The following is a 14,681-nucleotide window of genomic DNA, read 5'->3' as shown; positions in this document are numbered from 1 at the left end:
GTCTCCAAAATTAAGAAATCTAATTACTCAATGCAGTTTAACAACTTCAAATTGTATTACATGCTCACTAACTAATCCTGCTCCTTGAGATGAGCCCTTTGGCCTTTACATTCCTCAGCTGCTCTCGTCAAAACAGATCAAATCCAGTATTTTAAATCATCATTATGATTGCAAGGAATTGCCAACCCAAACCCAGTCTTTGGAATTATTCTACCTATTGCAATAGTTGACTTAGTTTATAAAAACCTTACACTTCTTGTTAGAGAAAGAAGTCACAATACCCATCTTTGGCTGCTGTTCTTTCCTCCACAAACATGGTCAATGATTTTGATAACATTAATAACATCCACAGCACATCTATCAAATGGGAACAGACCTATCTCAGTGACTGCTGGAAAAAAAAATCACCCCACTAGGGGGAAACATTGCTCAACCAGAAAAAAAAACAAAAACAAAAAAAACCCATTCACTTTTTTCACTTTGAACGCACCTCAGGTTCTCTTGCAATCAGCTGTTGCTACTTACCAATCAATTAACATGGCTTTGAGAACCCTTTAAGAGAAGCTCTTGAGCCTCATGAAGACATTGCAGAGAGGCTCCTGTGGAAGACACCTGCTGTTCCAGTAGCAGGTATGAAGTGTTTCTGTTTGGGCTGCAATCTCATCTTCATGTTTACAGTACTTAATTGTTCAGTGGACTGGTCTTTGTGCATTGCTTCTGCAGTCTCTTGAGAAGTTATAGAGCAGACTATCCTGAAGACATCCACTGAACCAAAATGATGTAAGTAATTGACATGTCTACTTAAAAATTAGAATAATCAAACATTTGGCTTAAGTGAAAATGTGTTCGCAGGATGTTATGGATTTTGTGTCTGCTGATTGGAAGCATGACCTGTACTCCTGTACGAAAAGGTAAGAAATGACCTGCTCAAAATGTTCTATTGCAATTATATGAATCAAACTACTACATTAACATTGACTCTTCCAGCCTACAGATCAGACAATGCTGCTCCGGCACCCTCAGGCCTCATTCCTTTCTCTCATTACTCTGGGCATTGGCGAGGAGGGGTGAGGTCTGACCTGGGCAGCAGCTCTTCTCTACCAAGTCTACCCAACCCAAGCTCTGGCAAACCCTCTGAGCTTCCTGCTCCTCAAGATGGCCTTTCCAGTGCTGGCCCTGGCGGTTACGGCAGCCACAACATGGCTGGGGGTAATAACTACTACAGTGGCTATGCTAGTTTCAGGGATGAGCACTTTAACAGCCCTGAGGTCAGTAACTATGGGGCTGCTTATCCAGCTTCTCAGTCCAGTGGGTATGACAGCAGTGCTCCAGGTGGCAACTATTATGGCTATGACTATGCTAGCTCAGGTATTGGTTATGTGGGGGACGCCTCTACCAGCTATGCTGCCGGTGACGAAAACCCAGAGCCGGTCTTCAGTGACGTGTCTGATCTGGAGCCAGTTTACTCCTTCAGCTCCCGCTCAAGCTACCAGCATGGAAGAGAGGTGTATACTCAAACCCGCTACACCCCAGGAGAGCCTGCTGTTCCCCCAGTCTCAGGACCCAACAGCAAAACTTCAAACCAGAGAAGTCCTGCTAAAGCACCAACCAAAGGTGGCTTCTGAAAGCCTTTTGTGGTAAGGTACAACGTGTGTGTGTATATACTAAGCATTTGCAATCCACTATTGGCTTATTTACTAAGTTTTCTTGCCTTGCAGGTCTCCATGCTGCTCCTGAATTGTACATCTAATGCCAATAAACTAAATTTCATAACAAGTCTTTGAAGGCCTCTTGTATTAAGACTGTCTTGCATTAGGTTTAAACAGACAACTTCTCATATTGGAAAGGTTCAAGTTGCCAGCAGGAACTGTCTCAAACTCAACTAGCCTACTTCACAAAACTTGCCTTTGGGTTATCCTCCCATGTCTTAGTCTGTTTTAGGGGTGTTCATTTCAAATGCCAAGTTGCCTCAACTAAACATGGTATACAGTACAGGTCACGCATGCAACCACAGCATCACTGGGACTGACTACTGTAGCTAAGCTGTTAGCCTTTTATGACATTGACTATGCTGTGCTCTGGTAAAGGCATATTCACATTCCTACTGCAGCTTGCACACACTTGCATCACAACAACCCAAGGTCATAAGATTGGTTGGCGTAGGGTGGAAAAATGCTGTGAAATCAATTGAACAGTGTATAAAGGTCCCCTTTAGCAAATGACACATTCTATTATCTTGCAGAAATCCTGAGAGGGTGCAAACACAAATTAATTCTAATGAGTCTTTATTGTAAATTGGGAGGGGTAAGTTAGAAATTCCACTTCGTAAAAGGCTCAAAGATTACAAAATTCTCTAAACTAGATCTGATACTGACAAACCATTCTTCCACCAGCATTCTGTGTGAAAGCCACCACTCAGTGGAATGTCCTACCTGATATGAAGAACTGTAGTTTTAAAACCAAATAAAAAGGCTGCTAAAAGCTATTCAACTCTGTAACCACTGACTCTTACATTTTCTCATGAACACAAATCTTGCTTTTAATTTGTCAAGCGTATATTTGTCATTTCTAGTTGACATTGTGAGTGTTCGTGATGTGCCACTGCGTGTAAGTTTGTATTATGTGTCCTGTGTTTTTTGCTTCATACTGTTTTGTTATTGTGCAGTTGTATATTTTAACTGACTGGCTGAAGGGACTGCAGATGAAAATTGGCAGTAAGCCAACTCTGGTACAGTACATCAAATGGTAACATATTTATGTTTGGTCTCTTGCAAATAAAATTGTGTATATATATTTATTCCGACAAACAGGGAGCTACCTGCTTTGGTTAAATCCAGAACAAGTTAGAGAGACTACATATCCCATCTAGTCCAGGAAAGCCATTGATCCTCCAAGGGAAGACAGATAATATGGCTAGTGAGGACGTCTAGGTTAGTTTGCTTTGCTTGTTGCCACTGTGCCCTGGATAACAATGTAGATGGTGGATGGATGGATTTGGTTTAGCAGTTAATTGATGTCTCCCAGAGAACATTGCTTTTTTAGCCATATATATACAGGTAACAGGGTTTCTAAGTGACTTTTTATAATTACATATATGCATGACAAATGTCTGCAGACAGAAACCACAGCAGAGTAGTTGGAGAATCATTACACAATGTGGTTGGCCACACTCTGACTGAGTGAAGAATACAGCCTCAGAACGACATGTTTTATGCTGGGCCTGTATGGATGTTATGTTTTCACCACTGCTGATCCATGAGACAATTCTGTGTTGGAGAGTTTCAGCCCTGAGATTGAGTTGAAGTTACAATAAAATTTTGTTATTTCAATAAAAAATACTTTGTTTATCATTACACACATACAGAAACAGATTGCTGTAGTTGAATTCAGGATAACTATTGACCCTTTCAGTCAACAGGGATTTTTAAGAACACTATTGAATATATATCTGTCATTATTGATAATCAACTTGTACATGCCCCATTGTGACTAATCCAACAGTTTAAAGACTGTAGAAAAGTGATGTTACTTTCATGAGCATTTAACAAGGAATGGCAGTACACATTTCATCTCTTGCATTTTAAATTTTGACAAACTAATGAACCATATCAGCAGAGAGGGTTACCTCTGACTGCTCACATATGTGATAAATATCAAACTGGAAAACTACGCATTAAGTCATATAAGAGACCATAATTTAAGGTCATCATCTGAGTATTTCGATGGACAAATACGACAGAGACTAGAAGCATGTGGCTGACAGAGGTCTGTCAATCATTTCATACCTAAACACAACCATTTCAACCATTCTGTGTCAGACTAAACTTTCAGGCTTATCAATGTTCTTTCACAGTTTTTGCTTTCAGCAGTCAGTCAGTGTACATTATCTAAATAATAGCCTACCACATTGTATTTGTCCCGTCATCTCTCTAACCACAGAATAAACAGCTGTTCATTATATATCTGGAATAAATCTGGGTGAGTTTGAGGCTAATGTGGGATCTTTGACATTTATATTGCATAGGTTTCATGGTATTCTATATTTATTATAATATTATGTTGTAAAAGGTAATCTGCCTCTTAAGACTGCATGACTTTGGTTCTTACTGAGTAGGTGTATCTTTTAAAATGGTCACAAAAACCAGGGGTACTTCTGCAGTTGCCAGGGGTAGGTAGAAAGATTGTGGAGGAACTCAACTAATTAGAAAAAAATAGAAATTATAAAAAATAAAATAAATGATAAGCATCTAAACAGCAGGTTTGCAATTGAAAGTGCGTAAAAATGAGTTAGCAAGCAAAATGAAAATTAAAGCTTAAAATAATGAATAAACCGTTTAAATAGTCGGCTAATAGTAATGGATAGAAGGTTGAAATAGTAAGCAAAATAATGGTTAACCAGTTAAGATAGTAAACTCAAAGTAATGAATAAATGATTGAAATGTCCAGCTTCTGCCACACCAAGTGGTAGCAGCAAATTTTACCTAATCAATGTCAGTTGAATTGTATGAAAATAATTGTAATAATATCCGAAGAGGTGAGTTCATCTGAAAGGTGCTGTGGGGGAATGTCTGACAGAAAAGGTTGGGAACCACAGCTTCAGTGAGTATTTCTGGCAGCAGGTTCCTTGAGGAGCAGGGTTTTTTTTGTTTTTTTTTTAATACTTTATTGCAGGAGTACAAGAGTTATACATATGATATTGTTCATACCTACATCATTCCTACAACATTTATATGTTTTTAATGTGAAATATTAATAATAAAGAAAAAAAGAGGGGGAATGAAATAAAATAAATAAGTCAATAACACATACAAACACAAAGAAAAGAGAAGAGAAAAAAAAGGAAGGGGGGGGGGGGACATTAACTCTTCTAACTCTTTAGGGCTGAAACCATCAATATTTTTTAATTGCGGCCCACATATTTAATCCATTTATGCCATTGTTTCAAATGTTCCTGTTCTTTAAGAAAAGACTAAAGACCTAGCTCTTTCATGGACATCTCTGCACTTGATAGACTGTAGGTAGAGAAAAAACAAAAAGACAAAAAAACAACAAACTTGCTTCTATGCAATCTATGCACTCTATGCATTGCCTTGGTGCACTGCCTGTTGGCATCTATGTCCTATCGGTCCCAAACTTAAGCTTTATGGCACTTACTCGTGTTGTTGTCTCCTGACTAGATCCCTGCTTGTGTTGTATCAGTCTCAGATGTACATCGCTTTGGATAAAAGCATCTGCTAAATGAAAAATGTAAATGTAAATGTAAATGTCTATAAGAAGATATATCTGTTGTATCCTTTCCATCTTTATAAAATAACTGCTTATAAAATTCATTAGTGTACCCATCATCTCCTGGGGCCTTCTTTTTTTTTTTTATTTCCTAATTTGTTGTGATATTTCGTCTTCTGATTCACATTTTGCGATAATGAAACTTGTTTTAACTTAAGGTTCTTAAGGTATAATTCCATTCTTCTCATATCGGTGTTGTTGGCTTCATCCTTATATAGTTCCTCATAGTATTTTGCAAAAGCTTATGCAATATTGCTTTTACTTGTTAGAATTTTTGATGTGTCATCCTTTAACTTAGTAACATGAGATTTACTTGTTTGCTTCTTAAGCCTGTAGGCTAAAATTTTCATAATCTACTATATGTAGAGCATCTACCTGATGAGCAGCTGACACAGATTAACCCACGCTCCAGGTGTCCTTTACCACCAGCTGTTAGTAATGAGCAATCAATCCCCACAGCATTGAGAATGGTTTAAAAGCAGCTCATAGTTCATGAAGACACCACAGAAGAACTCCTGTTGGGAAGGTTTTCTGGTTTGTTAGAAGGTATGAAATGGGTTTGGTTTGGGTTATAATATTGTCTCTAGTTGTTGATACTAACAGAATCTTTTTTTTCTTTTTGAATGTACAGTCTCTTTGGGAGAAGTCACAAATTAGCTTTAAGTCTAACCTGAATTTATCCACTTAACTACATCAGGATGAGGTAAGTAATTAACTAAGTTCTTAAAGGGTTACCAAAAATCTTAAGGTTCAAAATCAAATGTTTCTTTCTTTGTTGTTTCTCAGGGTGTTGTGGATTTCATGCCTGCTGATTGGAAGCATCTCTTGTGTCCCTGTGGGGAAAAGTAAGACAGGAACCACTGAAATCAGACATTGAAAAGCTCTTTACTCTAATCTCAGCAGCATGTGATGAATGCTGGTTTCTGCTAAAACAAAATCCTGTTTCTCCCCAGAATATGGTTCAGGCCCTGCTGATGCAGGGTTCAGGTGGCAGCCATCTAATGGGTATTGGTTCAGTGGAGGAGGGGTGAGTTCTGACCTGGGCAGCAGCTCTTCTCTACCAAGTCTACCCAACCCAAGCTCTGGCAAATCCTCTGAGCTTCCTGCTCCTCAAGATGGCCTTTCCAGTGCTGGCCCTGGCGGTTACGGCAGCCACAACATGGCTGGGGGTAATAACTACTACAGTGGCTATGCTAGTTTCAGGGATGAGCACTTTAACAGCCCTGAGGTCAGTAACTATGGGGCTGCTTATCCAGCTTCTCAGTCCAGTGGGTATGACAGCAGTGCTCCAGGTGGCAACTATTATGGCTATGGCTATGACTATGCTAGCTCAGGTATTGGTTATGTGGGGGACGCCTCTACCAGCTATGCTGCCGGTGACGAAAACCCAGAGCCGGTCTTCAGTGACGTGTCTGATCTGGAGCCAGTTTACTCCTTCAGCTCCCGCTCAAGCTACCAGCATGGAAGAGCGGTGTATACTCAAACCCGCTACACCCCAGGAGAGCCTGCTGTTCCCCCAGTCTCAGGACCCAACAGCAAAACTTCAAACCAGAGGAGTCCTGCTAAAGCACCAACCAAAGGTGGCTTCTGAAAGCCTTTTGTGGTAAGGTACAACGTGTGTATATACTAAGCATTTGCAATCCACTATTGGCTTATTTACTAAGTTTTCTTGCCTTGCAGGTCTCCATGCTGCTCCTGAATTGTACATCTAATGCCAATAAACTAAATTTCATAACAAGTCTTTGAAGGCCTCTTGTATTAAGACTGTCTTGCATTAGGTTTAAACAGACAACTTCTGATATTGGAAAGGTTCAAGTTGCCAGCAGGAACTGTCTCAAACTCAACTAGCCTACTTCACAAAACTTGCCTTTGGGTTATCCTCCCATGTCTTAGTCTGTTTTAGGGGTGTTCATTTCAAATGCCAAGTTGCCTCAACTAAACATGGTATACAGTACAGGTCACACATGCAACCACAGCATCACTGGGACTGACTACTGTAGCTAAGCTGTGCTCTGGTCAGAGTGCCATTCACAAGCCTAAGACAAACATTCTTTACCACAGCAGTTTGTCACAAAGACTTGCCCTTCTTGGCTGGACATGCATTGTCAGTCTGAAATACTGGATTTTAAAATGTTTTCACAAGTACAATAATGGGGTCAAGCCATAGCGTGAAGTCACTTTCACCCATTGTTTGTGGACTATTTTGAAGCCTTGCGTTTGGCAATTTGACCATTGCCATCTTTGATTATTGGCACCAGAAGTGACCATATTTGGACGAGAGGGTGGAGGTGGCCCTAGCTTGATTGGTACTGGTTAGCATGGTGCATTTAGTCTATGGTTAACTATGCTAATCTTTTTGCTGGTGAAAAACAGGCTTAAAACCATTAAAACAAAATGTACTTACTGGGAAAGATTAACATCCAACTCCTTTTAGAGGGTTTTGGTACAACCAAGAGCTGAGCAAGATTTTTTTTTTTTTTTTTTTAAGGTGACAAATGTTAACTTTCATGAGCTGAAAACAGTCAGTGAAATAGCAGCAGCTATACCTGTACTCTGTGAATCTGCAGTTATGCCATGGTTATGTTACATAATCAACATTTTCATTGTCATAGTGACTTGTCAATCACAAGGTAGCCATACCCTAAAGCATACTTTGCTTTGTCTATTTTATTCTAAATGGGACCATAATTTACAAAATGAACATCATGCTAAGAAGACTTGCAACTAGCTATTGAGACCATAAACTCATTAGGATGTGTTTACTGAGGTAATAAAGTGAGAAGTAGGATCATTTTCTCAGACTTTCATACAATCAGACTTCTTTTTGCAACCAGTGGAGTTGCCATTAGAAAGAATGCAGGTTTAAGGCACTTCTGCATTGGCTTCACTTTTCAAACTGGGAGCTACTCGCTTGGGCTAAACCCAGAACAAGTTAGTGAGACTACATATCCCATCTAGTCCAGGAAAGCCATTGATCCTCCAAGGGAAGACAGATGATATGACTAGTGAGGATGTCTAGGTTGGTTTGCTTTGCTTGTTGCCACTGTGCCCTGGATCACAATGTAAATGGTGGATGGATGGATTTGGTTAAGCAGTAAGCTGATTTCTATAATGTCATGTAAACTAGACACCTAGGTAACATAATTGGGGTAGCTGTCTCCTGGAGAACATTGCTTTCTTGGCTATATATATACAGGCAACTGGGTTTCTAAGTGGCTTTTTACAAGTATGAATGTGCATGACAAAAGTCTGCTGACAGAGAAAGTACAGTACAGTACAATCACATGGTCTTCCACTTCTTATTCACACAAAACATGTTCAACACCACATTTATGAATATTACAAGTTATCAAAAAGTTATTGTCAATACTTTGCGACATGTAGGATTTCTCACCTGCAAGCACTGTTCTAATGCTTCCCTGTATAACTACTGCCCTCTGCTGGCTAAAACTGGTATTCCCTGTGAAAAGCAGGTCATCTTCCATGTAGTCACGAAATACTTGTTCAAATAACCAACCATTATTCAAATAAACAAACAAATACATTAAGATGGTGTCATAGACATAGTTATATCAGTTTGGAACACAATAATAAGCTGTACCACATCCATGGCACCACACACTCCCCCACTTAAAAAAAGTCTTCATTTTCACAACAGTTGACATATAGTTGGTGCATTCCTGAATAATTAAATGGTTTTAATAACCAAAGACATCTACTCTGTCCAGTAGAAACTTCCATCTTACAACTTCTAAATTAAATGCATTCAAAGACCAAAGTAAAAGTTATTTGTGTTTAACTGTAACACAATGCCATTTTATCTGAACATCAAACCATTTTTCTCTTTTCCAGGCTCCACACCTTAACATTTTCAACATTTTCACCTTATTTGGATGAATTGGCCAATGTAACTCGACTCTGTTACCACACTTCTGTTGTTTACCTATTAGACACCATGAATTACATGTTACCAATGCCTCCACATTAGTCTTTATCAATATGCACTTTTAACTTCAACACTGTTTGAGAAACCATTCTCTCTTGTTTTCGGTGTTTTTTTTGTTTGTTTTGTTTTCTTTGCCATTGTAGTCATTCAGTCTGTCAACGTCTCTGTGTAGGTTGTCCCATTGCATCATATGTCAGCATCCTGGGCCGCCACCTCTCTCTCTGAGGGTAGACATTCAGCAGCTGAGGTGATGACTCCTGCTCTGATTCAGAGTCTTTATCTTGATCCTCTTCATCAGATGCTTGTTCCTACTATTGCTGAAGAGGCTCATGATCATCCTGTGTTACCTGGAGTTCAGGTTCCTCTTCTTCCCCAGTGTCAGCTAAGGCTGCCTCACCATATCATGACTGAGGCTCCTCCATTCCCTCGACTTCAGGCCCACAGGTCTCCACCTCAGGAATAGGAACAGTAACTCTCCTGCCATGTTTGTGATGGTGTGGAAACCTCCACACAAGTTCACCTCCATCCTCTCCATCACTATCCGTATCCTGGTCTGCTAGCTGTTGCCGAATTCATTCTCTTTTATATTGGGGGTCTTTTTTTCCTCTGGTGTGATCTTTTGTCTCAGGTTTATCCACTGGCAGGCTGTCACATGGAAGCAAAAGGTTTCTATGCACTAGTCTGTTCTTGCCTCCTCTCTCCAGTTTGAGCTCATAGACTGGAATGTCAGGGCTCTTTTGACTAACCACTACATACACCTGATCTTCCCAGTGTGAAGCCTGTTTGGCCCTTGTCTTTCTGACAGGTTGCGTCGCAGGATGGTGTGTGTGGAATTGAGATAAAATTAACTACAGTGTGTTTGTTCATGGTAATGAAGGAATATGTCACCCAGTGCAACATTCAGTTTCAACAATGTGTTTTTAATAGTTTTTGGACAACAATGAAGGTCTACGGCACGCATGAATAAGATATATCCGGCTTTAATACACAATACCTATCAGTAGATCAGTTCATTGTTCATTTGGATCTTTTCACAGAATTTGATGACAATAAGAAAAATATAGTATTGGTAGCGTTTGTCAAAGCAAACAAATTCCAGAATTGGGAGAGGAAGAAGAGGAACAGAGCAGAGACCAATATTGTCCAGACACTTTTCCTTCAGGATGTCCACTAAAGTTGATTGTTTGTTCCTTGACGAGCAGGTTAATTAACCCACACTCCAGTTGTCCTTTACCACCAGCTGTTACTAATGAGCAATCAATCCCCACAGCATTGAGAATGGTTTAAAAGCAGCTCATAGTTCATGAAGACACCACAGAAGAACTCCTGTTGGGAAGGTTTTCTGGATTGTTAGCAGGTATGAAATGGGTTTGGTTTGGGTTATAATACTGTCTCTAATTGTTGATACTAACCAGAGTCTTTTTTTCCCTTTTTGAATGTACAGTCTCTTTGGGAGAAGTCACAAATTAGCTTTAAGTCTAACCTGAATTTATCCACTTAACTACATCAGGATGAGGTAAGTAATTAACTAAGTTCTTAAAGGGTTACCAAAAATCTTAAGGTTCAAAATCAAATGTTTCTTTCTTTGTTGTTTCTCAGGGTGTTGTGGATTTCATGCCTGCTGATTGGAAGCATCTCTTGTGTCCCTGTGGGGAAAAGTAAGACAGGAACCACTGAAATCAGACATTGAAAAGCTCTTTACTCTAATCTCAGCAGCATGTGATGAATGCTAGTTGTTGCTAAAACAGAATCCTGTTTCTCCCCAGAATATGGTTCAGGTGCTGCTGACGCAGGGTTCAGGTGGCAGCCATCTAATGGGTATTGGTTCAGTGGAGGAGGGGTGAGTTCTGACCTGGGCAGCAGCTCTTCTCTACCAAGTCTACCCAACCCAAGCTCTGGCAAATCCTCTGAGCTTCCTGCTCCTCAAGATGGCCTCTCCAGTGCTGGCCCTGGCGGTTATGGCAGCCACAACATGGCTGGGGGTAATAACTACTACAGTGGCTATGCTAGTTTCAGGGATGAGCACTTTAACAGCCCTGAGGTCAGTAACTATGGGGCTGCTTATCCAGCTTCTCAGTCCAGTGGGTATGATAGCGGTGCTCCAGGTGGCAACTATTATGGCTATGACTATGCTAGCTCAGGTATTGGTTATGTGGGGGACGCCTCTACCAGCTATGCTGCCGGTGACGAAAACCCAGAGCCGGTCTTCAGTGACGTGTCTGATCTGGAGCCAGTTTACTCCTTCAGCTCCCGCTCAAGCTACCAGCATGGAAGAGAGGTGTATACTCAAACCCGCTACACCCCAGGAGAGCCTGCTGTTCCCCCAGTCTCAGGACCCAACAGCAAAACTTCAAACCAGAGGAGTCCTGCTAAAGCACCAACCAAAGGTGGCTTCTGAAAGATCTTTCTGGTAAGACACAATTGGCCCAATCTCAATATCTGCTATTCATCAACTGATAGTTGCCTTATTAATGTCTCTGCTTTTTGCAGGTCTGATCCAGATGACTCATTACTGTGACTCAACTGTTCATGACAAAATGCCAATAAATTGTAGCTGTCATAACAGCCTTCCTTAAAATGCTTCAAATGACTTTTTTTTTTTTAATTTCATTTTCTAATGTCAGCGGTTATGTAGAATGTAGCAGTATACCTCTGAGGAAACATAACAATTCTGTTTGACTTTTTACATTTCAGTGGTATTGTGTATACACAAACTAGGCCTCATTGATGCTGAGGTCACTGGTCTAAATGAGCTTCACTTCCTGCCAGTGGCTCTTTTTCATACATGGTGCACAAAAATTGTCTGAAGTTGTACTTGCTTGCAGGTCTACATATCAAACTTTTTGGTCAGCACTGTCCTTTAGTTTACTAGTTTGACAGCTCAGTCGCTTAGTTTACTGACAGTATAAATTGGCCTCTTTTTGTACCAAGTAACTTCCACTAGACAGAAATGAGACATGTGGTGAGACATCAGCTGTTCCTAAAGCTTCAGCTGATGCAGCAGTCACTATGAAACAAGTTTGGTCATCAATATTCTTCAGACTTACAAAAGAACTGACTTTTTTTTTTTTTTTTTTTTTGAACCTTAAAAGGGAAACTGCCATCATTCATGGTGAAAGAAACCTGGAAGGCTTACTGTGCAGAGGCTCTGACCCAGGAGCCCCTAATGTGGCTTAACATCACTTAAGACTCAGAGCTCAATTCAATTAAAAACTTTTTTTTTTTTTTTTTTTCCCTTCAAAGAGTACAATCTAGACCTGCTCTAGTGAAAGGTGCCCTGAGATGACTTTTGTGATTTGGTGCTATAAAATTGAATATTACAGCTGTACAGTAGGCCTACAGTATATTCCAGTAAAACTTGAAAATCTGCTTTCAGGTTGTCTGTGATTTCCTTTATTTTGTTCAGTGTCCTGCAGTATTTATGTCTGTGTGAAGGAGTCAGCCTCTTCATCTCCAGTGTGAACTAAATACTGAAGTTCAGCTGCAGTTTTTGAACCAACAGCAGCAGCTAAATTCTGATTCACCGGGAAAAATGTCAGACAGATGCAAAATGACTGAATAACTACAAATGATGCAGCCTATTTGTATGTAGCAGGGATATGTTAACCCTCACATACAGTAACCTCAAGGCAGTTTTTTTTTTTTTTTTTTTTTGCAAGACAAAGAAACAGAATTTACACTAAACCACAGCTGCAGTTTCTGAGGGCATTGCTCATGTTTCTAAATTCTGCAGCTAAGCTGATGACAGACCAACAGAAACCAGAGATGTGGACTCAAGTCAGACTCTGCAAACCTGAGAATTTGTGTGTGTCATTCCAGTTGAGATTATTTATTACACTGAAATGTATACGGTTTATTAAATATTGTACATTGTTACACTGTTGTGTGCAACTGTGTGGTTAAAATGTTTAAATGGCATCGAATCTGCTCAAGTGTACACTATGACTTGTTTAGGATACAAGAAATGTCAAGAATAGCAGAATAATAACATTTGAAATGACAAGTTAGATATAAATAAGTAAAAGTTATTATATTTAAACTCCCCAAACATAAGGGTGTAAATAATCCACTAAAACAAAGAAAGCAAAGAAAGTCACAAATTCAGTTTTTGGCCTCTTTCTGAAAAAATAATTTCACACACTTAATCAGACGGTGTGTAGACCTGATCAGTGTTAAGCATTTAGCAAGTAGTCTTTAGTTTATTGGGCCAGTGTGATACGATGGAGGGATGTTTAAAAAGAGAGATGTGTGCTGACATTGTCAGAAAGGTGATAATTCTACTTTATGTTTATTATTGAGGTCGTAGTGACTCCACCTGCAGGATCAGCTCTCCCAACTGAATGTACCTGACTCCACCTGCAGGTGGATCACAGACTTCCTGTCTGACAGGAAGCAGCATGTGAAACAGTGGAAGAATGTCTCCGACTCCCTGACCATCAGCACCGGTTCCCCTCAAGGTCATGTCCTTTCTCCACCTCTCTTCTCCCTGTGCACCAACAGGGTGTTCCACAAGTGTGGTGCAGCAGAGCAGAAGGCTCCATCCCCCATGGTGCTCCATCTTATACAATTCCATAGATCTTTTCACTAAGAATATATTTTTTCTATATTTATGATAGTTCATATTTTAATTGTAAATTGTTATTTATATATTTTATATCAACCTATCTTTCATGGTAGTGGTATTTTTCCCTTACTTTGTATAGGTACGTGTGTTTTTTCTTACCTTTTTGACTGTTATGTATCACACCAAGGCAAATTCCTTGAATGTGTAAACTTACTTGGCAATAAAGTAGGTTTTATTGCCAAATAAAACCTGCTGATCCAGTGATCCAATCGGATTCTGATTCTGATTAATAGCCAGTATGAACAGGAGGAATGATTACAGCAAGGAAAACCTCTTTCAGCGTGTCCTTTAACATGATCATCCTCTGATTTTACTCTGCTTTTATTTCTTCAACTCCCCAATTCTGACTTTCTGGCTCTGTCCCTGACATGTTCTGCTGCACCCTCAGGTGGTTTAAGGGCTGCTACAACACCCAGAAGGAGTACAAATTTGTCAAACATGGACAAAAATTGTTAAAGGGAAAGTGGGCATTTCTGACAAATGTGCAATTGCTCCAAACTGACACAAAGCGAAGCTGCAGCTTTTCAGGCTGCTTTGCCCAATTTGTGATCAAAATAAAATGAGAAATGTCTCATTAATATAATAAAAGTGTCATCATAAGTGTTTTACTCTATGTTATTTCTTTATTATTGGAGCAAATTGTAATAACGTTTATAATAAAATCAGTTTACCAGTGGTTTGACCACTGTTACTCTTGTGTTTACAACCATTACTGATGCAAATAAACCGTCATGTATTAAGAAAAGTCAATCATTTTGAAAGTGATAGCAGGTTCTAATCATTCTAATCATTATTATGCTACTTCTTTATTGCTTTTTCAGTGTG

General features: G+C 39.7%; 3 protein-coding genes and 1 long non-coding RNA gene across 4 annotated transcripts; 3 read left to right on the top strand and 1 right to left on the bottom strand.

The window, feature by feature from the left end:
- The first annotated feature begins 577 nt into the window (after window positions 1–577).
- Window positions 578–1,779, top strand: LOC121896894 (prisilkin-39-like). The gene is made up of 5 exons (XM_042410957.1): window positions 578–630; window positions 724–780; window positions 853–911; window positions 988–1,637; window positions 1,719–1,779. The coding sequence occupies exons 2-4, from the start codon at window positions 776–778 to the stop codon at window positions 1,623–1,625; spliced, it is 702 nt and encodes a 233-aa protein (XP_042266891.1). The 5' UTR covers window positions 578–630; window positions 724–775; the 3' UTR covers window positions 1,626–1,637; window positions 1,719–1,779.
- Window positions 1,034–6,396, bottom strand: LOC121896896. Its single transcript, XR_006096135.1, has 2 exons — window positions 6,326–6,396; window positions 1,034–1,079 (listed from the first exon to the last, which is right to left on the bottom strand). It is a non-coding gene; the product is annotated as an uncharacterized LOC121896896 (long non-coding RNA).
- On the top strand, window positions 5,747–7,027 carry LOC121896893 (prisilkin-39-like). The gene is made up of 5 exons (XM_042410956.1): window positions 5,747–5,832; window positions 5,918–5,989; window positions 6,073–6,131; window positions 6,240–6,889; window positions 6,967–7,027. The coding sequence occupies exons 2-4, from the start codon at window positions 5,985–5,987 to the stop codon at window positions 6,875–6,877; spliced, it is 702 nt and encodes a 233-aa protein (XP_042266890.1). The 5' UTR covers window positions 5,747–5,832; window positions 5,918–5,984; the 3' UTR covers window positions 6,878–6,889; window positions 6,967–7,027.
- A 3,466-nt stretch (window positions 7,028–10,493) lies between these two features.
- On the top strand, window positions 10,494–11,810 carry LOC121896895 (probable ATP-dependent RNA helicase ddx17). The gene is made up of 5 exons (XM_042410958.1): window positions 10,494–10,589; window positions 10,677–10,748; window positions 10,832–10,890; window positions 10,999–11,642; window positions 11,723–11,810. Exons 2-4 carry the CDS (start codon window positions 10,744–10,746, stop codon window positions 11,628–11,630), a joined length of 696 nt encoding a protein of 231 aa, XP_042266892.1. The 5' UTR covers window positions 10,494–10,589; window positions 10,677–10,743; the 3' UTR covers window positions 11,631–11,642; window positions 11,723–11,810.
- The last annotated feature ends 2,871 nt before the right edge of the window (window positions 11,811–14,681 follow it).

The sequence above is a fragment of the Thunnus maccoyii genome, chromosome 5 (genome assembly GCF_910596095.1).
Source record: "Thunnus maccoyii chromosome 5, fThuMac1.1, whole genome shotgun sequence".
Lineage (NCBI taxonomy): Eukaryota > Metazoa > Chordata > Actinopteri > Scombriformes > Scombridae > Thunnus > Thunnus maccoyii.
The sequence above is the reverse complement of the archived record's forward strand: the minus strand, read 5'-3'. Positions and strand labels throughout refer to the sequence as shown.